General features: G+C 34.0%; 4 protein-coding genes across 5 annotated transcripts; 3 read left to right on the forward strand and 1 right to left on the reverse strand.

Moving 5' to 3' along the window:
* The first annotated feature begins 6301 nt into the window (after positions 1–6301).
* Positions 6302–8246, forward strand: LOC113731744 (cyclin-U2-2). 2 transcript variants are annotated; one of them, XM_027257155.2, is made up of 3 exons: positions 6302–7005; positions 7219–7500; positions 7751–8246. In XM_027257155.2, exons 1-2 carry the CDS (start codon positions 6587–6589, stop codon positions 7481–7483), a joined length of 684 nt encoding a protein of 227 aa, XP_027112956.1. In that variant the 5' UTR covers positions 6302–6586; the 3' UTR covers positions 7484–7500; positions 7751–8246. The 2 variants fall into 2 exon arrangements, with proteins under 2 accessions (XP_027112956.1, XP_027112955.1); XM_027257154.2 differs by lacking the exon at positions 7751–8246 and having other exon boundaries at positions 7219–7693.
* A 9712-nt stretch (positions 8247–17958) lies between these two features.
* On the forward strand, positions 17959–19770 carry LOC113728735 (expansin-B18-like). Its single transcript, XM_027253100.2, has 4 exons — positions 17959–18201; positions 18515–18627; positions 18780–18979; positions 19350–19770. The coding sequence occupies exons 1-4, from the start codon at positions 18018–18020 to the stop codon at positions 19678–19680; spliced, it is 828 nt and encodes a 275-aa protein (XP_027108901.1). The 5' UTR covers positions 17959–18017; the 3' UTR covers positions 19681–19770.
* A 1398-nt stretch (positions 19771–21168) lies between these two features.
* LOC113728734 (expansin-B4-like) lies at positions 21169–22446 on the forward strand. The gene is made up of 4 exons (XM_027253099.2): positions 21169–21238; positions 21352–21486; positions 21886–21988; positions 22281–22446. The coding sequence occupies exons 1-4, from the start codon at positions 21169–21171 to the stop codon at positions 22444–22446; spliced, it is 474 nt and encodes a 157-aa protein (XP_027108900.2).
* Positions 22447–23331: 885 nt separating this feature from the next.
* Positions 23332–24796, reverse strand: LOC113728733 (expansin-B6-like). Its single transcript, XM_027253098.1, has 4 exons — positions 24694–24796; positions 24335–24453; positions 23758–23954; positions 23332–23656 (listed from the first exon to the last, which is right to left on the reverse strand). The coding sequence occupies exons 1-4, from the start codon at positions 24794–24796 to the stop codon at positions 23332–23334; spliced, it is 744 nt and encodes a 247-aa protein (XP_027108899.1).
* Positions 24797–25015: the final 219 nt, after the last annotated feature.

The raw sequence follows: 25015 nt of genomic DNA on the forward strand, positions 1-25015 counted from the left end.
TTAACTGCAGTTGTCGGACATGAATTTGGGATGGATCGAGTTCAGTCTTTCAGTTTCCATACAATGATAAAATGGGCTCCCACAACTTGCTTATCAGTAGCTAGCCAAAAATATTCTTTAAGGACAATCAAAATGTTTTATGAGGATCAGAGCCCAAGAGTATAGTGTCCTTTTTTGTATGAGTGCTAATAAGAGATTAATGTTGTCATTCAAGTCTCAACTTAGGTCCTACCTGATAAACAGATTCAGGATTTAAATTTAATGAATTCAAATTTTAACATGTTTTAAATTTAATGGATTCAAATCTTAACATGTTCACATGCATTTGATAATAAAAAATTGAACATTTAAATTAATTGATGTTGAATTTTCTAAGTAAAACTTACTCCCAAAAATAAGTTTATCACTTAGTGTGATATATACTCAAATGTATTAGGTTTAGTACTTAATAATTTAATAAATTCAGATTTCAGATTTCAATTTTCAAAATTTTATTTTATCAAACGCACTCTTAACCAATAAGGATATTAGTCGGGTGATCGTGACATCTTTGATTTAACTCTTAAGTTTTCTCTTTTATAAGGTTTGGAGTCTCTTTTAAAAAAACAAAAAAGATTAATGTTGTCTCATCTCCTCTAGAGTTTCTTATCTAAAAGGTAAAAGCTTACCACCAGAAAAGTTGTAAATTTTTATTTTTTTCCCTTGTATGTTACAAAAAAAAAAAGTTGCACTATCATAATTAGAGGGAGTTCTACGGTACCTTTTGAGTGCCATGCCATTACATATTAATTTACTATTAGATGTAACAAAAAGAGATATCAACCCTTAAATGGTTTTAAGAGTTTAAATTATTGAATGATGTGACAAGAGTTTATTGGATTACAATCATGGGTATGACACCCAAAAGAGATGGTAGAGTTTTGCCATAATTAGAGTGTCAAATATAGATGAGGATTAATTTATTATGCACAGAGATTGTTTTAACACTAACAGTTTTGAATGTATGCCACATACTAGGGAGGGACAGCCCGTGCGACGCGCGGGAATTTGGTGCTAGTGATTCAAGATAATTAATAATTATTGTTTAATATTTTGTAGTATAAGAACTGAAGTATGATGATTTTATCATGTGATTTTAATAGAAAAATCATAAGTTACATAGTGAGTCAATAAAAATAATGTGCAATGAGACATCCTTATCGTTATACTATATAAGAATCCGTTGTGATCAAATATTATGTTTGAATTTCAACTACAAAGATAAGGATAGTTTGAAAATGTAAAAATGTTTGAAGTGCAATTGAAAAGTATCCAAAGGTCTCTTCTAAAACTTATCCAAGATGATAAAACATTTTAAAGTATCAATTGGACCCTTCATCTCTCGAATCTATATATGTTCGTGAAAGATCTCTCAAGCAATGCTTCTGATTTCTCCCTCAACTTAAGCTCAACCTGAATTATCAAGTCAAGTTTATCCATCAATCATTTTGCATCCAATCTAATCTAAAATAATTTTATTTTTGACTAACTATTTATATAATTTGGTGGGCATAATACGACTTAATCACATGTTTCTTACAAAGATATGTAATAATGCCCAAAAATGATAGATAAATAAGAAACTTAAGTGGTCTTTTTCAAAATTTTGTAGAAACTATTCAAATTTGGTGTTTTTTGCTAGGGGCATTTCTTTATAATCTCATAAATAAGTTCAAATCTGCATAATTGTTAAGATTTGAATTGAAACTATCTTGATTATAAAAAATTGGTGCAAATAATATTTTCTAAATTTGAAATTGTAGAAAATGGTAACTAAAATCAGAAGAAATTCCTCATATGAATTCGAATTGCAAACTATAGGTAGAAACTGCTTAATGATATTTTCCAATGTTTACTTGTATAAGTATTCAATATAACATCTCTACTTAATTGACTTGTTTGAACTATGGATAATAGTTGCTTCAATCAAATCAAGAAACATTATTTATCATTGTACAACATACAATTATGAGTAAATGAATTAATACAATGCAATCAAAATGGTGCTGTAGCTAAAGCATTTAAACTCATCAAGATTCACTACAAATTCTTTTAAATAGCATAAAAAAGTAAATTTTTTGTATTTGAAACTATATAAACAGTATAATACAAGAACGAGATCATAACATGGAAAGCAAATAGAGTGCAAATGACATCTTAGTACAATGTAGCATGATTAATTTTCTTTTTTAGTTTCAATGAAGTACAAAATTCTAAGTTAATAAATTTTACAATCATAAAATTTTCAATTAAAATAAACACAAGCTGAATTCCAAATCATATTACATGAAAAAATAACTACTTGAACCATAACTGCTGGAATGTAGTCAACAGATCCCTGGAGTCAAGAACAATAGGAGAAAGTTCATGAGAAATAAGGTTATTTGATTTAAATAAAGAGATAATACCTTGGCCGAGGAGGAGAAGATGATAAAATTGCTTTTCTGATTATTTTAGAAAGTGATAACATTATCTCAAATTGTACTTTGACCAGAGACAGAATCTCTGAGATCTACTAAGGAAAACAATACAATTAGTCAGTTTTTGGAATTAAAAGTATCAAAAGGCAAACTATATGGAGTTCTTGAATAAACCAATTATCAGAAAAAAAAAACTACAGTCGAAGAAGACAAATCCAAAGAACTCACCTCAATTTAAAGGAAAAGCTATGCATTCCACCAAATATTTAATAGCCATAATAAAACCAAAGAGGTGAAACCGAAAAAGAAGAAAGGGTATCGGCTAAACATGGAGACATAAATATGATAATGATTGTTTAGATAATAATTAAGTTAATTAATTATAATTAAAATCCAATTAATTTCTTAACGGATGAGAAAGGTTTCAGGAAATTGGAAGGCTTTGATGTTAGTATAATAAATGATTAAAAGGACTTTTATGTGATTTTATCAAAACACAAGCTTTATTCAGTTGTACTTGATACTCAATTTGGCACCAAACATTGTAACATACCAAACCTGCCCCTATCCTTAAATGTCTGAAAGGTTATATAAGTAATTATAGTGAAATTAAAGCTATAATGACTTGTACTCAATGTTCCAATTACTCTTCAAACACTCTCACATTCTCAAAATAGCTTCATCCCTGCGGTTGAAATCTAGCCCTAAACTCGTTCTTATATAGTATAAGGATATAAAATTGATGTCATGTTATATAGTATGATCTAAACCTACTAATGTAAAATAAAATTATACACTAACAGTGTATGAAAAAATTATCCTATAGCTAATTGTACAGCTTCGTTTGGTCGTAGTCCTCATATCCACATTAAAATCATCACTGTATCATTTATTTTTATTTTTATTTCAACTGCTTATTATAAGCTTGACCTTGGCATGTATACTACATTGGTGACTGTTCTAACTTGTCACATTATCACAAAAACGAGCACATGTTTGCTTGACAGAACTCAATTGCTTATTGAAAAAAAATTAGAATTTATAAGTTTTTGGTTTCTCGTTCAAAAGTCTTAACTGCCATATAATGTATTATATATATTATCAAACCTAAAACGAAGCTAGCGACTATGCCAAGAAATAGTGCAGGAAAGGAGAAAGCAAGGACAGTGTGTTATGGATGCCCGACATAAGCTCAGGTTCCCAGTGCAATGATTCATGGACAAAATCAACAGCATGATAACTGTTACTTATTCCATGTACAAAAACTTGGAACAAACGAAATTTCTGTTGACTGATGGGTGGAAAGGGGAAGATTTTTGTTAGCAAATAATTGATAATATAGCTGGAAATTGTTTTATGTCATTATGATGATCGCGGCCATACAGAGGAACTTATGGGAAAGACGTGAGTAGGTCCAAAGCTCTTTTCCCCATCTACGTTTTGGTACTCATGATATTGTACAAAATCGTACATCAATTATAACACCAGGGATCTCTTATTATTTCCAGAATAATTCATGGAACCCACAGGAATATCTTTAATATGATTTTTTTATTCATTCTCTTTTGGGTAATTCGAACCAATTTAGCGCTGAAAATAAAATAAAGCTTATGTGGCGATGAAGTCAAAGGTTGCAAAAATTTTCCTTATTAACAAAGAGATGTAATTTTCTATTCCCACCAGATGCAAATCCTTGAATTGAAGTACTTGTACATTGTAAGTTGGAATGAAATGAATCTTGCGGTCAGTTTAATTTTTTTTTTTTTGGTCTCTGCTTACAGAACTAATTTAATTTAATTTAATTTCTGGGTTATCTAGATCGCGAACCACCAATTTATGCAGCAGAATTTTGCATACGAAGTTAAAGAGAAATGTATAGATGATGCTCAAAGCGCATGGAAAGACACTAGATTAGGTTCAAATTAGTCCCAAATTACATTCCCTTAAAAACGAGCCATAAATTTGAGGGACATACAATTTGGAAGTCCATTGTCGTGTTTGTGATGTTAACACCATTCGTCTTCGGCATGTGTGATTTGCATAATCTAAAAATGATCACTTTTTTAAAGGATCGCTAGTAAATTGTTATGCTTTTTAAATTTTTTTTGACCTTCCAATTTTTTTCTCACTCTTTCTACTTTCAACTATGAGATTCAGGATTTGAATTGTAAACTTGACAGTGAAACGAATGATAAAAAACCTCTATTTCTTAGTCACTGGACCAACCGCAGCGATTGATGAAGCTTATGTTTTGATTGCTTTTGAAATAATTCAAAATTAAACAAGCACTTTAATTTTTGCCACTCGCAAAATGCTTTTATTTGTTTTGTCACCTCATAATATTCTTGAATTACGGAAAGCGAAGACAAGTGAACCAGCACATTATCTAATTTACTGTTGATTATATCCATCTTGAACTGTCAAGTCTCAAGACTGTCCACAATGTTTGTGTTTCATTCAACAGAATTCCATCTTTTGTCACTAGGAATTGCATTTTTTTTTTGTTAGTATAAAGAAATTGATTTGAATGGGAATTATGGGATTCACTGCACGTGTAACTTGTACCAGTCACGAGTCGCTGTCTAAATAGTAGGATTGAATTTTGACACAAATCTCTAGACAAAGTCTTCATCTTGAATGCCGTCATCCCTCGTGGACCCAATCTGAGACCTACCCCTATTTTCGTCTTCATCCCACTCACTGTCGGCGACACATCTGAAAACGGAGTGCTTCAATTGTTTTAACAATTGTACAAGTTTTACTAGCGTGAAAAATGTATCAAAACCCTAAAAAGACCTCTAAGATTTTACTAGTTCCTACTTTTACTTTTTTTTTTTTTTTTTTTTTTATAGACTCAATCATTTAATGATGGCAATCCCAATTTGCAATGTCACTTCCAATTTAGCAAAGGCCGCCTCATGCGGATCTAATTCGACATTAATTACCTTAGCTTGCTGCTTTAGTTTCTAGCTTTTATCCAATCCACAATAGCAAAACATACATTATTGTTTAGGGTGAGAAAGTAGATTGTAACTGGTGGATGTGCAGTTGTGCCTTGAATAAGGTCCACTATCAGTTTTTGAAAGCTGGTTTTTCTGTTTGGCTTTGTTTGGTTCTAGAGTTTTGCTTACTGCATTTATCTGTTTTCTTGTGATGTAATTGAATTAAGGCATATATGCCCTTTTAATTGTGTACTCGTATCTTGCTGATCGATGAAAAGTTACAGAGCTTACACACACACAAAAAAAAAAATGAAGAAGTGATTATTTGTGTTCTAACAGCAATGTTCACGATCAAGAAAAAGGTTAAATCAATTATGCCTGCTATTGTTGTGCATCGAACTAAAAAATTCGCAGTTTGTTTGGATTGCTATTTTTTTTTTTGAAATTTTTTTGTAGATGAATATACTGTAATGATTTAGTATACTTAAAATAAAAAAATGATTAAAAAATATGTTCATAAAAAACGTAAAAATTCTTTTGGGAGAATTGGCAATCCAAACAAGCATAATTACAAGTTTCTTATAGCGTCATTACCTATACTCTTGATTGGGCGTACTTTAAACTTAAAAGGAGGACTAAAAGATGGGTATTTTCTTAGTATAATGTGGAGGGGACTTTAATATTCATCAGGATGCTTCCAAACACCACCCTGAACCCTAAACAGTAAACACCAACAAGCCCTGATATTGTCATTCTTTTTTTTTTTTTTTAATTTTCTTTAAAAATTACGAGAGTAGAATATTTGATGAGTGCGTACTGCATCACATATTATAACTGATGCTGCATTTATTTAAAGCTGAAAAATGGCTGGCATGTTGGGACATTGCCTCCATTCGAACGGAGGCAAAAATCTTGTAATTGGATATCAGTCTACTTTCCTACCCACCTTCCAATTGGCCATGTTTACTTTCTTTAGTTTTATTTATACGCAAAAAACACAGCTAAGCCTCTCCTCCCGCTCCCAGTTCCCACTTTCCATTTCCCCATCCTCTTTTGCACTCGTTCCAACTCTACTTACTCGGTCTTATATAATCCTTCCCACCATCCATCCTTCTTCAACATAAAGCTGGTAAAAGAGTAAATTTCCCTCACTTTCTCTTTCCCTTCAATTATCGGCTAATTGAAATGGCCCTGTCTTCATCAATATCCATATCACCAAGAAAGCTCAGAAATGATCTCTACTCACATTCGTATCAAGAAGATTCCAACATCCCATTAGTCATTTCCGTTCTTTCTTCTCTGATTGAAAGAACCTTGGCAAGAAATGAGAGAATTGCCAAGAAATGTACGTGGACCTCGACAACGTTGTCAAAAGATGTTAGAACCAGGGTTTTCGACTGCCACGAGTCGCCGGATATGACTATTCAGTCCTACCTGGAGAGAATTTTCCGGTACACCAGAGCTGGACCTTCGGTCTATGTTGTTGCATATGTGTATATCGATCGATTTTGCCAGTTATATTCCGAATTCCGAATCAGTCCCCGGAATGTACATAGGCTTCTTATCACAACTATTTTGGTCGCATCCAAATATGTGGAAGACATGTAAGTTCTTTCTTTCTGGAATTTCAGTTTTAGTAATCAATTTTTCTTTGAAACTGCAGTAGTTTAAGATAATAATTCCTATTTTTGCAGCTTAACAAACTCCCTAACGTTTGTTTCATAAAGGCTTTTTTTTTTCCCTAAAATTCTAGTAGTATGAAGCCGTGAATATTTTGTCTAATGAAAGTTTTCTTTCGTTGTTTATTTGGTTCACAGGAATTATAGGAATTCTTATTTTGCACGAGTTGGGGGATTGACAACAAAGGAAATTAACAAATTGGAGCTGGAATTCTTGTTCTTGATGGGGTTCAAGTTGCACGTAAATGTAAGTGTTTTCGAGAGTTACTGCTGCCATTTGGAAAGAGAAGTGAGCATCGGAGGAGGGTATCAAATTGAGAGGACAATCCGATGTGCCGAAGAAATCAAGTCAAGGCAAAGAGAACAAAGAGGCTACAGTCAAATTGCTAGAGTTTTGTTATAGAAGATCACCAATTGAGAGTAATTCATGCTGAAATTTTAATTTATTACCGCCTGTTGCTCTAAAAATTATTTTTTTTTTTTTTGGGGTACAAAATTGTATAGATGAATTTTCCTTTTAATGCTTAAAACTGTTGTGCTCAGCATTTATGTAGCTTGGTGCGGTACAATTAGCAATTAAAGCTTGTGGGCTATTTCTATCTTTTTACCTTCACATGTTACTAGTTTTGGGAAACGTCATCGGTTTGACCTCTCGTTAATGTTTGGTTAGGATGCGACAGATGTTGAAATTAAAGATGCAGAATGATTAGCTGCCAGCCAACAACTCAGGCCAAGGAGTGCAGTCAGAAGAGCCGTACGTCGGTCCAATTGGAAAATTTTTCTTTTCAGTGTGGGGGAGAGGACTTGAACGCAAAATCTACCTCTTAGGATAATCTAACCTTTTTTCGTGAAAAATTCTGAATAATTTTGAATAGGTAAGATCAGCCAATTCTCAATTTGGGGAGGACGAGTTAGATGGTACGGAAAAGAAGATGTAAGTGAGAGATTTATATTTGAAAAAAAAATTACTTACAGAAAAGATCCGCCAATTTAATAATTTCTCTGTCATTAGATGCCCACGAGGATTAGCCTATTTAGCTCCATCTAGAAAGCTAACTGGTTTTGACGTTTTTCACCTTTTACCGGGGCATTGCTCATTAGACCAGCGTGGGGACAGACAGTCCTCCTCGACAAATGAGAAATTAATTGAATGCAAGAAGGAGAGGGGGCCAATACAGAGTTGCATGCCTATTTGGAGGCCTGGCTAATTGATCGAGTAAGCGAGCAAGATTTTACACTGGTTTTAACTTTTAAAACAACAAAAAAAAATCAGCTTCTTCAGTACCGTCAATTATTTTTCTTCCAGTAGAAAGAAACACACACAATTAAATTAGAAACATTCAGGAAGTCATCAGTTAAACGACCCACAAGAGTAATCTAAAGGAGACTCACAAAAAATTCACGTTCAGTCAATTGGTGACAAAACGAGACTCCTATGGATCTTAAATCCAGGTTAAGAAACCAGGTTAAGTACAGTCAATTATTTGTTTTGTCTTTTTTTTTTTGACATGTCTGATCAAGGCGAAATAATAGGCTTGATCTTCTTGATCTTGCGGCTGTACTGTGTATCAATTGACATCTTACCAAGGAATAAAACTTCTGGAGGATAATAATTTGCCTAGTTATTATAGAACTAATTAACTTTGTCTTCAAAAATCAGAAGCTACTTTTATAGGTTTTCTTTCATTCTGGTGAATTAACAAAGCATGGTTTGAGAGAATAGATATTACAAAATTACTACAAAATTTCTTGGCTCGATCACCTAAGTGACAAGTCGGGATTATTTGCAACAAGATCTGGCAATCCTTGAGCAGGCTATTTTTCTTCTCACTTGACGGTGGAGGGCTGCATATTCTATTCACTAATAAGTTGAGAATCAGATTGTAGAATGATTTTGAGGTCAACTAAAACGACCTCAACATATTGAAGATCGGTTAATAAGCCATAACAAAGTGATACTTAATTTTTTTGAATTTTAATTGATACAATGAGCATACGCTCCAATCATAGTAATCATAACCGCTTTGCTTTCGCTTTATGTGTAGTTATTACATTACAATCATTATAGGAGAAAAAAGTTGGACGGTTGTTAAAGTGGCAAATTTGATTTGTTAGCTTGGATGTCTCTCCAAACGAATTGATAGACAATAAAGCCAAATTATTGAATCAATTTGAATTCCTCCACCTGTTATTGTCATTTATATTGAACATAATTAAGCAATTTTGACTCTTTGATGTGTAGCTTACCATTCAAAAGAAGAGAACCGGTTTATGAGCTGTCAAATGCATTTACAAGCACACGCATTGAAATAGCTCAATCACTGGGATTTAAGTGTCCCAATCATTATTGAATTCATAAAAAAAAGAAAGTATATAACTATCTGGATTTATCTTTCCTACATTGACAGTGTATACACTGTCAGTGTTGGATAAATGACAATTATGTAAAATTTGAATTTAAAATTCAACTTTTACACACATGTTATGAATCAAACGATGATAGTGTATACACTGTCGGTCAGTGTATATAAGATTTACTCATTCTATCTGTGCCCAATTTTTGTTGTAAGGGGAATATTCAATTATGGTCAAAACAAGAAAGATGAAATTGACAAAAAGTTGTAACATAAAGAAAGACGGAAAATTAACTGGATGTTTTTGCATTCTCATTTACATCGGACTGCGGTTCATTCTTTCTACAACTATTAATCACAACTTATGATCATTGATAGGACCATTACCATATTTAAAAGTGCATATCATACCTTTTTTGTAGACAACCCTCCCAAGCTCAACAATTACGATACACCTTTGGAATCAAATAATATAAAAGTAGAAAATCCATTTTGCTGAATAATTTGAATCTTTTCTTTTCGGGAATAGATATCCTTTCATTATTCTGAAATTTCACAAAAACACGAAAAGATTCATCCAAATCAGAGCTACTTTTTCCCACACATTTGATTGCTACAACTAGAGTTAATAAATCAATCAATGTTTTTAAGTTGTAGAACTAGAACACAAGAAAGGCTCCTGCTTATTGCTATTATTTTCAACCACCTTAACATGCACATATCTATTGTTAAATCTATTAGACTAACATTCACATTGATGGTGACCTACCTTATGCCATAATTATGGCTCTAAATTTTAGATCTCTCTCGCCTTTTAAAATTATTTTGTTGATTACTCTGCTCTATATTTTGTTGTTTTCTATTAAAATTTTTATTTCTTCACTGGTAAAAAATAACTACCTCTACCACGGCCTCAAAAATCCTGGGTCCGTTGTTTTGTATCTGCAATATTTGATGCCTCCCCTTTTTTCTTTGGGTTGGTTTATCTTCACCTGTAACGCTGACTCCACTATATGTGTGTCTAGACCTCTGATTTAGGCACATCTCATACATCGTCAACTAGCCTTCAAAATCAGCAAGGCTCCAAGTATCAAGGTCCTCAGTGGCTTCACAAGCCCTTTTCTTGGTGTAACATTTGATAGTCAGAGATTACATAACTTCGTCAACAACTATAAATTCTTCCAGTTTTTTCACCAAACTTTGATTGTTGGTAGTTCATGAACATCAAGCACTTGAATTCTGGGAAGGAAAATTTTGAATGTTAGTCATCTAACTATAATATATAGTAAGATCAAGCTCTAGTTATGCACTGTTATTTTGTTGATATTTGACCCCTGATCACCTTGTCAACCCCTTGATGATGTTTTAGGCTTTTACGTTTTTTCTTGCACACCTCAGCTTAGTTAACCACCTAATTACAAGAAGTCTAATAGCCAGCAAATGTAATACATTCCGTGCCCTCCTTTCCCTCCTCCCCCCCCCCCCCCCCCAAAACACCCTAATCACCCTCTCCACTTCCAGCTCCGACCGTGGAGAACTTGTTAGGTTGCCTTAATTAATGGAACAAGTCTTCACCAAGGCATATATTTAATTAATCCTTGGTTGTCTGCGTTGTTCATACGTCTCTAGTCTAGAAGTATCATAAAACGACAAGCAGTGAATTCTTTAATTAACTTCATCGAACGAATAATGACCATCTCCAAGCCATTTGTTTCAATCAATCATATACAAATTCGTCAAACTTTGTCCTTTTCGAAAAGAAGACTTGAACAAATTAATCATTCGACTGGCTTTGGAGTCCAGACTAATCCTCATCCCGGCATTATGTTCCTCATGCTTTAGAATCATATAAATATATCTTGTGTGTAGGATCTACTTTTAACTTTAATCATGTTTTGGTACGTCACTTAAGCGACATGCACCTAACTGTAGTATTATTGTTAATGCGAAGATCATCAGAAGTAGTATTATTTTTTTGTCAAGTTAAAGCTTAGATGGCATGATGGTTGTTACTGGTTGAGTGCCCTAGGGTTGAAAAACGACAAGCAATGCAAGATATGGTTTCCAGTGTTCGATTCAATTGTGTTCATACCGCACGATGATTGAACTGAACAAGTTTGGATTGTTAAAATATCAGTTCTGTCTGTTTTCATTTTTGCCTTTTGTTATGGAAGAGAGTTCCAGGTGCTGAAAAAACTAATGAAGATGAGTCTATTCAAGTTCTTTTGCCTCCTTCCCCTGATAGCTTATATTCTGCTACATCAACATTTATGTTCAGCAGGTTTTTACTCAAGAAACTTTTACTTAAAAGGTATATAGCTCCGGCAATTTCACTGCGGGGATGAAATGTATCCTGGTGAAGACCAAATTAGAAAGACCATCAAAAGACATCCCAAGGCCAAGGACTTGGAAGAATAGTAGAACCGATATTCCTCGTGAATTCCCAAGATCAGCATATATTCTTTGGACTTCGAATAGGCCGGCCCACACGCTTGTGTTCACAGACCATACCTCGTGGGTTCATACACAAGAAGTACTTCGATCCCGTTTTGAGCACAAATAAGTGAAGAGGGCTTTTCCCATATAAAATCCTCCAAAAGAAACAAAAGACAGCCCAGGAAACACCCCATTTTTCTTGACCCAAAAGGACCTTGCAGGCTTTTGTCGGAATATATATATATTTTTAGGGTAAGTGGGGAGGTTTTAAAAGTAGAACCTATCATTCAATTAGGGGTGTCAATCGGATTTTTTGAGCCAAATTTTAGCAAGTTCAAACTCGACCCACAAGTTACATGGATTGTGGGGTTTCTAGCTTTCGGCCTTCAAGTTCATATTAAAAAGGGTCAAACTCAACCCATACTATTATATGAGTTTCGACTTCAAATTGGGCCTTGGCCCAAATTTACAATTAAATACATAATCATAGATAATATATATTTTATAATTATGAATTAATACAAATTTACATATAAATTATTAACATTGTATGTCGTAATATTTACTAGTATTCAAGGCACACACTAATGTGTATGCAACTAATAGAAAAAAATATTTGTGAAATATTTTGAGTATATTTATTGAAATCATTTTCAAGAAAATTGGTTTTATATTTTGAAAATACATATGTAAAACATTCAACAAAATAAAAGTTATAAAATTAATTATTTGGTAGTTCGTCATAACCATAATTGGTAGTTGCTAATTAAAATTAAGATTTATAAAATAAGTTGAAAAATAGAATATGAAATAATACATATTACTTGGTAAAAAATCATATTGGTAGTTGGCAGTTGTCAAAGAAAGATATATTTTTGTTTCTACCAAAAGTTTCCTTATCATCAATGGCAGTTTAGGAAGTATATTAAGTGACAAATTTTTATTTACTCCAAATCTCCTCCTCTCCCTTTATATGTAGTATAGATAATTATAAATTATGGATATTATTATTGTATATATTACATATATAATTATACACATATGACCTTTAATCGTGTTTGAGTCTCGTATGGCCCAAACTTGACTCATATTAATTTAGTTCGGATATAATATTTAGCCCCAATCGCTGTCCACCTCAATTAAAATTTAGACTCAGTGAACTTTTTTCGGATAGAACGGGTCGATTTCGAGTTGGTCCAACCCCACTGATAGTCTTACATTCAATCCAACCGTCCTCTCCTTTCCCTCCCCCTCCCCTCCGCGGGCATGTCTGACAACACATGATAAAAAGAATAAAAAAAGATATGCTTTTCTTTATGAATTAAAAAAGAAAAAAGAAAAACTCCGCATACTTATTTTCTTTCTTAATCCAAAAAATGGCGTAGCAGTATGCTATTTCATATCTACCTTCTTTTTCCGCCGACAACTTAGTAGTTTTGTAACTAAGAAAATGGACAAAAATGGACATAAATCCTAGTCCAAAAGGAAATGCGTAATTCTACCATCTCAGGCAAATCATGAACGATAAGTCAAAAAATTTAATGGAGTAAAGCAACGAAACTATTCACCCTTGGCTGAGGACGTTAATTCGTAGTTGAATGAATTGAACTTAGCTAATACAACCGTCTGATGAATGAAGAGGAATACAAGTCAGGCATCCCTAATATATATGCCACTTGTAAACAGTTATTCTGTGCCTAGGCTGAAATGAGTAAAACCACATGCTACATCTTCAGTCACTTTGACGTTGTCAAATGAAAAAAATGTCTTAAAATTTGATGGAACAAAAAGTTAACGTATCCTCCACGGGTTCATTTAATTTAACTCCATCTTTTTTATTTGGTCACCTTCTTCCCCAGCAGTATGGATGTGGAGCATGACATGAAGCATGTCGTTTGGCTTAATTGAGAACATGCCATCTTTCAAGCCCACGTAAATGTTCATTTAACTTGACTCAAGTTCCATAATAAAGATGATATGTTTAAAACGAGAAAAGCAGATCATGATATGGTGTTTTACAGCAAAATTGCTAGGCTCAAACTAAGCTAATCCATACGCTATTCACCAAAAAATTAAAGTATGTTGAAACTTAATCATTTTAAACTTGCTTTCGCTTACACGTTAGAATTACTTCAGACAGTAATGAGCCCGCAACAAACAATTGTTGCCGTGTACTTGCATAACAAGAAAATTAGTCACTCTGCAATGATGGATAGGAGGAATTCTACTTGTAAGGAAGTTCAAGTATGGAAAATAGATCGAGATAGTCTAGTATTCCTTTTTGCTTGGAAAGTCCGAAAGTTTTTAGTCTTCAAGCATGTTCATAATGTGTTTTTTACTGTAAAGTCTTACCCAGCATGATTATCTATCCTTCCGATCTATAGTAGTCTAGAGCAGTTTATGTACATGGATCTTAATTTACAATTAATTTTGATTTAATCTCGTTCATTATCAATTTATTTCTTTCTTCATTGTTGATTAGATTTGTTAGCATGGGAGGTTTGGCCCATTCCGGAAAAGAAGAAGCAGGAAGGTTAATTAAGGAAATAGACGTAGTGAGAACCAACAATTATTTCTAAAATTAGGCACAATGATTTTTAATGATTGAACTAAGTCCAACTTTTTAATTATTAAGAATACTAGAATCGACATACAAATCAATCATTCAATCTCATTGTAATTCCATGATTAATGGATGTGTACGATTCTTTAAACCAAATTTGAGTGGTCCAATTGATTCCTCACAACTCTCCAATATATATCAAGGCGAAGATTTGAACTGAATGTTTAGAAAAGGCAATACCATAGCGCATGATTTAGCAAGACATGCTAATGACGTTAGTTATCAAGGTATTTATAAGAATGTATAATTAATAATGCACCAAATTTATACAGCCTATTTTTTGGATGATTTTTAGTTATTTCTTATTAGAACAGCTTTAATTTTTCAAATCGGATCAGATGCATTTGGACTGGCGATATTTTGAGAGCAATAATGTTCTTGCCAAATCAAAATTTCCTCAAAAGTCAAGATTACTCTCAATCGGTCAACTCCATATATTCTTTTTCATTTTTTTAGATCCATTAAATACTATTTACTCGTCTTCTTCTCTTTTCAATTAAAGTTTTTTTTCTACTCACTGACAGGGTGCTCTCTGTATCTCTCTTTGTCATACTAATTCATCAATTATTTTCATGATTTACTAAATTGGTCTTGGCTTTGATAATTTCTTGTATATTAATTCTACAAGCTTTTTTTTTTAAAAAAATTTTACTCAAAAGGTTCTTTTTTCAAACACAATGTAATTTAAGTCAAACTAAATAATAGTTTAAAATGAAAATAATACCAAAAAATAACCTTACTTTTCCTTCGATATTCATGGGATATATAATGTAATGTAATTTAAACTTAGTTGCATTTAATTGTTAGAGAATATGAAAACTTGATAATGTAATTTAAACTTATCTTCATCTAATTATTAGAGATATGAATACTTGATAGAAATCAAGTCTTATATGATAAATGTGAATACTTGATACAAGATAAAAATCAAGATTTTCATGACAAGTATAAAAGAGAAAAAGATGGTAAAACTTTAACAGTATTAGTTTCTTAGAGGCATGATAAATGAACAAAAAGTCAAAGGAAAGTGGCATGTTGCAAGAAATTTTTTTTTGTGCTAAAGTATTGAGTTACAATGACATCATAATAATAATTAATTTAAACTGAAATTTGTTGGAGTTAAATGAGGTTCTATTTGTAAAAGAAAATAAATGAATAAATCAAAGTTTTAGAATTGAATAAAAAAAGCAAGAGCGCATAGAACCAAAAAAGATACAAGAAAAGATTAAGAAAAAAAACATGTTTTTTAATTATAAAATAGTAGTTCTATTAGTGTGTGAGTAAGAAAGAAAAAAGTGAGAATAATAAGAAGAAGAGTGAGAGAGCCTAATGGAAAAATACTTAATTATAAAATAGTAGATCTATTAGTGTGTGAGTACTGAGTAAGAAAGAGAAAAGTGAGAATAATAAGAAGAAGAGTGAGAGGCCCTAATGGAAAAATGCTTAATTAGAGAGAGAAAAGATGAGTAATTAATGGATGATGGATCCTAGAAAAATCAATAAACATATAAAAAGTTGATTGATTGAGGAGGGTAATCTTGGCATTTGAATAAAATACGCTCTAGTAGAAAAATAATTGCTCTAACAATGTCACTTGCCGATACATTAGTGGCATGATCTATGCATGTTTTTTTGCCATTAATACAGTTTTCTTTATCAAATAAATCGTGTTGAACGATTTTCAGTTAGTTTATTAATAATAGGAATATTAGCTTCTGTTTGATTGAAAAATAGCTTATTTTTTTATAACAAAAATATGATTCTTCAAAAGAGAGAAGAAAGAAAATCTAACCAGGCACTCAATCGCCAAAATTCAAAAAGCAGAAAAGAAAAATCTGCTTTGAGTGGAAGTCCGGGAGACTTTAGGCAAATAGTAGGCACGCAATCACGGTTCAATTTTTCATGCTAGAGCGCGACAGCCATGTGGGGAGTTCATATATACGGCCAAAACATAACCGTGAGATTCAACGGCCAACGGCCAAAACCACCATTAACGGCTAACATATGGGCAATTTATGTCCCCCTTTTCAGTTATGTGCGCCAAATATTCTACGGGGAGAATGGCCCATGAAAACGGGGTCTTTGTTTGGACATATTTTCTACTGGTTAGACTTTTTGGCTTGTTTGTCGCAGCGCATGTAAATAATTTGCAATTTTCATTTATTTGTGGAGAAAAAAAAAAAAATCTTTCAAGGGTATGTCTGCCTGTTAATTTCACTTCGTAAGGCAAGAGAGCATATTATTTTTTAAGGGAATATTATTGAGAAGAAAGAAAACGAAAAATATTTGAACAATGGAAAATTTTCCTCCTCAAAATTACGTATTTGGAATAGCAAATTAACATTCCTGGCTAAAGTCCAAGAAAATGGGTCAAATTTCTCCCTATTGCAAAGAGAGGCATTACGGGTTTGAATACATAAAGGCTAAGCCTTTAGCAATACGTTAAGGTTCTTAATCCAATATTCATATCGTATCTATCTTCTGAATTCTATGCCACAGTTAATTCGAACCGTAGAATTCGGAATTTTTCCATTATTAATTGATATCCATTAAGCTCATAACTAATTGATGAACGTAATTAGTTGATATACATAATTATGTTTTTTTGCGAAAGTAATCTTTTCCATGTTTGTAATTCTCCTGGATCCCTTGCATTTGTCACGTATAAACCAATTCCATCCCTCAAGCTTTCAAGTCATGCAAAAATCTCTTTAAAACTTTGACTAGTTTCTCCAGTCTTTTCAACCCAAAAAAAAAAAAAAAAGAGAGAAAGAAACCTCCATGCATGTCCCTCTCCCTTCAGTTAGCGCCTCTTACATCGGACTCCATAAATTTTTCTTCATGCTGATATTACGATGACGTATTGACGTGGAATTGGCCCTTGATTTTCTGTTGCTTAGTGCTCTCTTTAGCATCAGAGGATCTTATCTATCAGTTACATTTTTCTTAAATCAAGCATTTATTCATGATTCGGATTGTGATCCAGTACTATTTTAAAGTAATTCTGATACATTATTATTTGGCAAGGAGTCAAATTTTTTTAATCCTCTCACCCTTTTTTACGCTCAGTCTCACCTCCAACTATCAGATATAAGATTCCAATCCTCTTAAACCTGACGGCGGAAAAGGCTCTAAGAACAAAGAGTCAAATTAATTTGCCACAACAGTGCCACTCATTAGGAATTAATAGTGCTAATTTTGATGCCCCATAAATAAGTACACGAAGAACGAAGACCATATTCATGGTCAATAACTGCAAATCTTTTAGTCTTTAACAGATTCTACAGTAGTCAAATCTCTAATACTGTATCAGTGTATAGTATATGCTTTGTAGAACATATTGCACATGGCAAAATTCTCATGTTCCACCACAATATGCGGGACTGAAGCTTGGCTTCTTTGGGAGCCTGGCCTCTATAAATAGCAGCGAAATTCTCAAAATCCAATCAAACCAAATCCATCAAACCTAAAGCATAGATAGATATATAGAGCACTGATTTTTTAGCGACCTTCATCCCTTCATCATGGCAACTAATTATCTCCTCTACCTTTCCTCCTACTTAACTCTCTTTTTCCTGGTTACAAACTTCTGCTCTTGCTTCAACCCCAAGCTTCTTAATATATCGAAAATTCAATACCAATCCCAATCTGATTGGTCACCCGCTGGTGCAACCTGGTATGGAAGCCCTACTGGTGCAGGAAGTGATGGTAAGAGAACGAAAACAAAAAATGATATATAACTGTGTCCCCGATTGCCCGATGAGGTACATGTATCTCATCCGGGCAAAATCATCTCAACTTGAACTGTTGTTAACGTATAATTCTCATATTGAGGTTGTAATAAACAACGAGATTACAAGATTCTGTGTTTTTATTGTTTAAGTATTATACGCCTTACACTTATGAATTTACGTACATTAATTAGCTTGAGCTCAAAGAAGAAAACCTGTTTACCAACAATATTCCGACATAAAATCAGAGAATTAATTCCGATAACTCCTTTTTTCAATCAACAATGTAGGTGGGGCTTGTGGATACACCAGTGCGGTTGATCAGCCACCATTCTCTTCTTTAATATCGGCAGGAGGTCCTTCCCTCTATGACTCGGGCAAAGGTTGTGGAGCATGTTATCAGGTGCATGCCACAAGACACACAAGAATATTAAGTTGTTCAGAAAATTCTAAATCCGTATAAAATGTTACATCTTTTTATGCAATTGTGCGTACTTAATTTTGGCTGTCTTATGCGTAGTTTTCTTTTGCTTCGTACTACGTACAAATCTTCAGGTTAAATGCACAGCAGATGTTAATGGAGCATGCTCAGGATCTCCTGTTACTGTGGTTATAACCGATCAATGTCCAGGAGGTCCTTGCGTCTCAGATTCAGTTCACTTCGATTTAAGTGGCACAGCTTTTGGAGCCATGGCCACTTCCGGCGAAGCTGATGAATTGCGCAATGCCGGAGTCTTACAAATACAGTATAAGAGGTTAGAAATCAGATATTCTTCTTTTTCCAGACGAAAGTTTCCGTCATTCTTGACTAATTTTTACTGCTCGAAATTGACTAAGGTCATGCTACAAATACCCTACGACGTACCAAGTCAAAAAAATATGCTCCAATCAGATTGACAATTCGAAGTACAAAGCTAAAAATTCAAACTAAATGGACAGTCAGTCGTATGGCAAAAATTATGGGAGCATGTTTATCACTAAATGAAGGTCGTCGTAATCTGATTAGTGTCATCATAACCTGATTTTCCAAGAGAGATGACACCATGACGTTTGTTATATATAGTATTAACAACAGAACATCATACTCGACATTTTTTCATTAATGCAATTTTCAATTCTGAACAGGGTTCCGTGTAACTATCCTGGAGTATCTGTGGCCTTTCACGTCGATGCTGGCTCCAATCCCGACTATTTTGCCGCATTGGTTGAATTCGAAGATGGGGATGGTGAACTTTCGGGGGTTCAACTCAAACAAGCACTGGATTCGGAATCATGGCTTCCCATGCAGCAATCTTGGGGTGCTGTTTGGAAATTGGACACGGGTTCTACATTGCAAGCTCCATTTTCAATTAAGCTAACAGCAGAATCCGGCGCCGCTCTGGTGGCAAACAATGTCATCCCTGCTGGTTGGCAACCTGGAAGCACTTATAGATCAGTTGTAAATTTCAATGCCTAGGTTTAAGGAATATAAGAACCAGCTCATAGTTTTTATTAGAGCAAAATGGATGATGAGTACATCGTCAAGGAAATAAGGTTCTACTAGTAACTCTATAGATCTGTATTAGTAATAGTTGACACTTGCATCCTTTTTCCTTTTCAGCTGACATAAATGGAAAAACTTCATTATGGAGCAAAGATAAATGTTGCTTTCCTACCTCCTAAAAAAAAACAAAAAGATAAATGTTGCTAATATAGCATAGAAACTAGTACTACTAAATCATTATGGTCGATTCAGTGATTGAGGAGAGGGCTCTTAGAATCCTTCCGGACTGTCCAAAAAATAAATCTAATACTACTAATTTCTGTTGCTTGCATTTATAGAGTGCACGTCAACCACCGTCGAGTTGCATTGATTTCCTTAATTATTTTTCACAAGCATTTAACCTCTCTTCTTTACATGTTTAGACAAAATTACTCCTGTATGATAAAGCTCCAGAAACTGCAGAAAGATTTGTAAGAAATTTCGCCTAATAATCTATGAATATGCGAGATTATGGAATTGTTACGAGTGATATCATTTGGTCGCTTTTTGCACTTCTCCAAATCGATTACTTGTACAAAATTGTGTCCGAAACGTACACAGCCTACACAGAGGGGCAAAGGGTACAATCGTCGATGGACCAAGTTAATCCAAACTCGATTTGTTCGGTCCACTCAACCCATCAAAACTTGGGCCTAAACAGTAGACTTAGGCTTAAATCTAACCACCCGCCCCCACCCAAAAAATTTTTTTTTTTTTTTTGTTTTTTCGATAACCAAACTCCTCTCAAAAGATGGTTGCATCACATTGCCCCTCGTATGTTCAATTGAATCTTATTTGTGATGCATCACGGTCCTAAGGTTTTACCTCTTTTATGCACATAATCTTCATTGATCGAATGAGCCATTTGGGGCTGTGCAAATAAGGAATTTAGGAACTGGATAATTTATTGCAGAAGTTGCGATTCATCTAGTCCCTAAATCTTTCAAACTCAGATTACACGAATCAATTTAGTCCCCTCAAACTACCTTTTGAATTCGAAAATCTCTATCATTAATAGTCAACTGTAAACTTACTTTTCCTTAAAAAAAATTAAGAAAGAAAGAGGTGAAATTTAAAAAGTGAGAAAGGGGAATGGAAATTAGAACTCAAGACTTGGGGTGAGATTTAAGAAATGGAGAGAAGGAATGAAAATTAGGACCTAGAATTTGTGAGTTTTGACATCTTAATTTTAGCCACTTGATTAAAGTCTTCTCGACATACACACACCGTTCTTTTCTTTTTATGCTGTAAATCTATTTGTAGAATCCATGATAGAATAGACATAGTTTAACAATAGCGGAAGTATCTCTTGTTATCATTCTTGTATATATGGTGGTTTTCTATCCTTTAATCATCAGAACAGAAGCAATAAAAGTTGCTCTAGCTTCGTGTCAGTTTTTTACAAAGTAAATTGTTGTTTAGATGGCTCTTAGTATGCTAAGGAGGTCCAGGGGTAATCCAGAAATGGTTGAACCACCACCAGACCAGACGGGTGTATTACAGTACACTCGCCTGAAATTTTTTTGAAACCAAGCCACTTTAAGTGTGCCTCCCACCCCACCCAGCCTTGGTTGCATGAGATTTCTCTTTTGCTAACTTTCATAGGTCTTTTCTCACTGTCTTTTGCTACATTTAGTTCTTCCAGGAGTGTCAAGTCACATAATGCTTCTCAATCTTTAGCTAGTTTTTCACCTGCCGTTGCAACATTTTATGGGGATCCCCATGGAGCAGGCAGCACTGGTTCGTATATGGTGACACAAATGTTATATTCCAGCTCTTCACATTGTATTGTCATTCATGCATATTTTCCTTTCAAGCGAACATTATAATAAAATTAGTTTAGGGTGTGACAAAGAATTTTCCATTACATTTTGTAGAGGCAAGCAACATTTTTATTTTCTTTTTGACAACTCAGATCTAACATTTACAACTAATTAAAGAATGAAACAGTAAAAAATTAAAAAAAAAAAATCACAAAGGGCAAAGCTGTTGGTTTTCGGAGCGATTTCTTTTTGTCAAAGACTAAAAAGCGTGAATTAGGTAAAAGTAATTAACATTCAATGTTCTAAACCTTGATGAACCGCCCATCATTTAAGCAGTAATAAGTTTGAAAATTTCAATGGTTAATTCGGTGAGTAGGAGGAGCTTGTGGATATGAAGATGCTGTGGAGAAGCCACCTTTCTTATCACTGGAAATGAAGCTTCATTTAAGCAGGGCAAAGGCTGTGGAAGTTGCTATTTGGTACTAATTAATTATCCATCTATTAATTGTCTTTACTACATCATAGAATCCTGTAGACCTTTACCTCATCGAAAATTCTAATATACCTAAAAAATATCTCCAGTCTCAACCAAAATTGTGACAAGACAAGGCAAGAGATATTCTTAGCCAGTGATAAGACATTTCAAGTTATTTTGCCTCTACTAATAAGTTGAGGATACGCATGCATGGATCCCAATTTTAGGTGTTATGCACAACAGCGTCCAATTCGGCCTGTTCTGGTTCTGCAATAACTGTAGTCATCACTGATCAGTGCGGCGGTTCCTGCGGCGGTGAATGGTGATCCTGTTCATTTTGATCCAAGTGGAACTGCTTTAGGGACTTTGGCAAAGCGTTGCCAAGCAGATCAATTGCTGCGCAGTGCCAGCAGGATCAATATTCTTTATCAAAGGTTAATTAGTGCTTCCTTTTTATGTTAATTGCTCACATCTAACTAATTAATTATTGGTCCAACCTCAGTCAGTCGTATCATTTTCAGCATGTGATTTCAGCAACGGCTTAGTATTGGTATTGAAGGATTACCATAACATCAATATACCTACCGTTTTATATATTGGTTGAAAGTTAGTAGATAAACTATTTTTATGTGTTTAATTAGATTACAGTACAATACAAGTAGCCCTATGGTTTAATTTTATTTTATTTTTGACATAAGATCAAGCCCGTCATTAATTCTAAAAACTTAGAAGGTTGCGATGGACCAAATTAATTCTTTTACGTGGTATTCCATGGCCACAATTAAAACTTTACAAGGGAGAATTTTGCATGCTGTAATCATATTTGAAGTCTCAGGGACTTATACCTTGAGAAAAGTTCGAAAATGATAGAATTCACGAGATGACAGGAATTAAAATCTCAAGAAGACCAAAGTTCTAACAGAATACTATTAGAGATATTTATTAGTGTACAAAAGTAATCGAAATAGAGGTTTATTATTTTTTTAACCCCTTTCAGGAAGAGAAAAAGCTGGCCTATATCATTCAAAGGATCAACGAAAATTTTGGTCCCAAAAATTAAAGATTTTGAGTTAAGTCTCACAATTTTTTGAATTTAGACTAATTTTAAATTACTTCCTAGTATTTCTGAATTAATTATTTTTTATTATTAATCTCATCACCATTTTAGGCTGCTTGAGATCAAATGTTTCTGGAGCAAATTGGCATAATTCTTAATGTTCAAGATAGCACTTCATTGATTGCAATAATATATGTTTGGCCACAATCCAACAGACAAACAGTTCCTTAGACTGACTGATATTCTCAATTCAGCCCTTTGCTTGCCAGCTACAGAATGCTCAAGATTATTCAAAAATTAACAGATGATATGTAACGTGAGCCAGGCTTCCAATTCGCAGGAATCGCATTTGGAGCCACAAGGCTTCGTCTGGATTCAGCTTGTGTCAACCTGATGGAAAACGGCCCATTTGTCCCCGTTGGAATGTTGTACTTGTATGTTGCACCAAACACTTGTTGCATCGGAAACCACTGCCGGGATCCCGCCGGTTGGATCTCCGCAGAAGCAACGTCTCCATCACCATTTACGTACTCAATTGCAGCAGACAAGTAGTATCGATTGGAACCGGGGTCGACTTTGAACGCAATCTTCTGATTACCATAGTTGCATGGCACCCTTTACATTTGCACGAGTTAATCCCGAAACTTACTTCAGTAACAATAATATATTTATAGTACAGAAAAAAAATTGTCTTCTATCTTATCCCTGAAATTTACCTTTGATAATAGACATTGATTCTACCAAGTTTTCGCAAAACATCGGCCTGGCCTGCCTTTGCTAAGTAGCCAAAAGCAGTTGAACTGAAATCAAAATGAACAGGATCATTGTTGCAGGCATTGGGACACTCATCTGTGATTGTTATCGTGACCGGAGAACCAGAGCATGCCCCATAAACGTTTGCACTGCATAGCACCTGAATTTGCATGCACGTGTCATTTGAAAACCAAGAAACCATCCCGGGTATAGTTAGCTAGCTCAAATATCAAGTTGGTATTCTTAAAGAAAGAAAAAATTATAGGCCGCTCTTGATTGCTGCAGATTTTGCACTCTTGATTGCTGCAGATTTTGCAATATTGGATGGGTTTATAGGATCTAACCATTTTGCCAGTCGAAAAATCCAAAATTCAGACACAGAAAAAAAATACAAGGGCATGATACAAGACACTGATTTCTTGAAATTAGGAAAAAAAATTAGGTGAAATAAACGCCGTATCACGATTTAAGCTAAACAGTGACGAGCATTATATAAGTAACTTATGCAAGCCAACAAAAACATGCAGAGTAAGCATCTACCGCATAGCAATTGCCGCAGCCTTTGCCCTGTTTAAATAGGGCTCGGTTTCCAGCAGCTATCTTGCTTGAGAAAGGTGGCTGAGCAATATCATTTTGATTTCCAAATCCACATCCTCCGCCTGTGTGAATCAAAATGAAAATAAATGGATCTCATAGAAATGCATGTTATAGCCTAGTTTGATAATATTTGTGGCACATTAAGAGCAGTACTAAGAATTAATGATTGCAATATCTTAACAGGCTATCTTCGTTTTGTATTTTCTTACAAAGAAGGGAGGATATATTATCTTCTAATAAAATTATTTTGAACAGCAGATTATGACATTCAATAGTTATGTGTGTCCTGTAAAAGTGCATACCACGCCCTTCATAAAATGTTGCCACTGCCGATGAATAAGCAGCTAGGGTTACATTAAGCGACCCAACACTTTCGCAAGAACAAAAACTGGACAAAAATGACATGATAACGAAGAAGTAAGACAGAAAACAATTTTTGAGAGCCATGCGGAATATTTGTTACTGTAAAACGAACAGAATAAGCAAGTATTAATAAATTTTCTCATTGGTACTATGCTGGGGAATCAAGTGCTTATATAGGAATTAATTTAGTCACTCTTGAATTTTTTTTTTTTTTGACTGTAAAAAACATTTCATTCATTCATTCAAATCTCCAATTACAGC

Source organism: Coffea arabica, chromosome 2e (assembly GCF_036785885.1).
Source record: "Coffea arabica cultivar ET-39 chromosome 2e, Coffea Arabica ET-39 HiFi, whole genome shotgun sequence".
Lineage (NCBI taxonomy): Eukaryota > Viridiplantae > Streptophyta > Magnoliopsida > Gentianales > Rubiaceae > Coffea > Coffea arabica.

Bases quoted from the DNA above. Each gene is read 5' to 3' on its own strand.
- LOC113728734 (XM_027253099.2), top strand. From the start codon at position 21,169: ATGGCTCTTAGTATGCTAAGGAGGTCCAGGGGTAATCCAGAAATGGTT. The intron at 21,239-21,351 runs GTGTATTACAGT...TAACTTTCATAG, and splicing joins ACCACCACCAGACCAGACGG to GTCTTTTCTCACTGTCTTTT. The intron at 21,989-22,280 runs GTACTAATTAAT...ATCACTGATCAG, and splicing joins GCTGTGGAAGTTGCTATTTG to TGCGGCGGTTCCTGCGGCGG.
- LOC113731744 (XM_027257155.2), top strand. From the start codon at position 6,587: ATGGCCCTGTCTTCATCAATATCCATATCACCAAGAAAGCTCAGAAAT. The intron at 7,006-7,218 runs GTAAGTTCTTTC...TTTGGTTCACAG, and splicing joins TCCAAATATGTGGAAGACAT to GAATTATAGGAATTCTTATT.
- LOC113728735 (XM_027253100.2), top strand. From the start codon at position 18,018: ATGGCAACTAATTATCTCCTCTACCTTTCCTCCTACTTAACTCTCTTT. The intron at 18,202-18,514 runs GTAAGAGAACGA...TCAACAATGTAG, and splicing joins TACTGGTGCAGGAAGTGATG to GTGGGGCTTGTGGATACACC. The intron at 18,628-18,779 runs GTGCATGCCACA...ACAAATCTTCAG, and splicing joins GTTGTGGAGCATGTTATCAG to GTTAAATGCACAGCAGATGT.
- LOC113728733 (XM_027253098.1), bottom strand. From the start codon at position 24,796: ATGTCATTTTTGTCCAGTTTTTGTTCTTGCGAAAGTGTTGGGTCGCTT. The intron at 24,454-24,693 runs GTATGCACTTTT...TGATTCACACAG, and splicing joins AACATTTTATGAAGGGCGTG to GCGGAGGATGTGGATTTGGA. The intron at 23,657-23,757 runs GTAAATTTCAGG...GCAAATGTAAAG, and splicing joins ATCAATGTCTATTATCAAAG to GGTGCCATGCAACTATGGTA.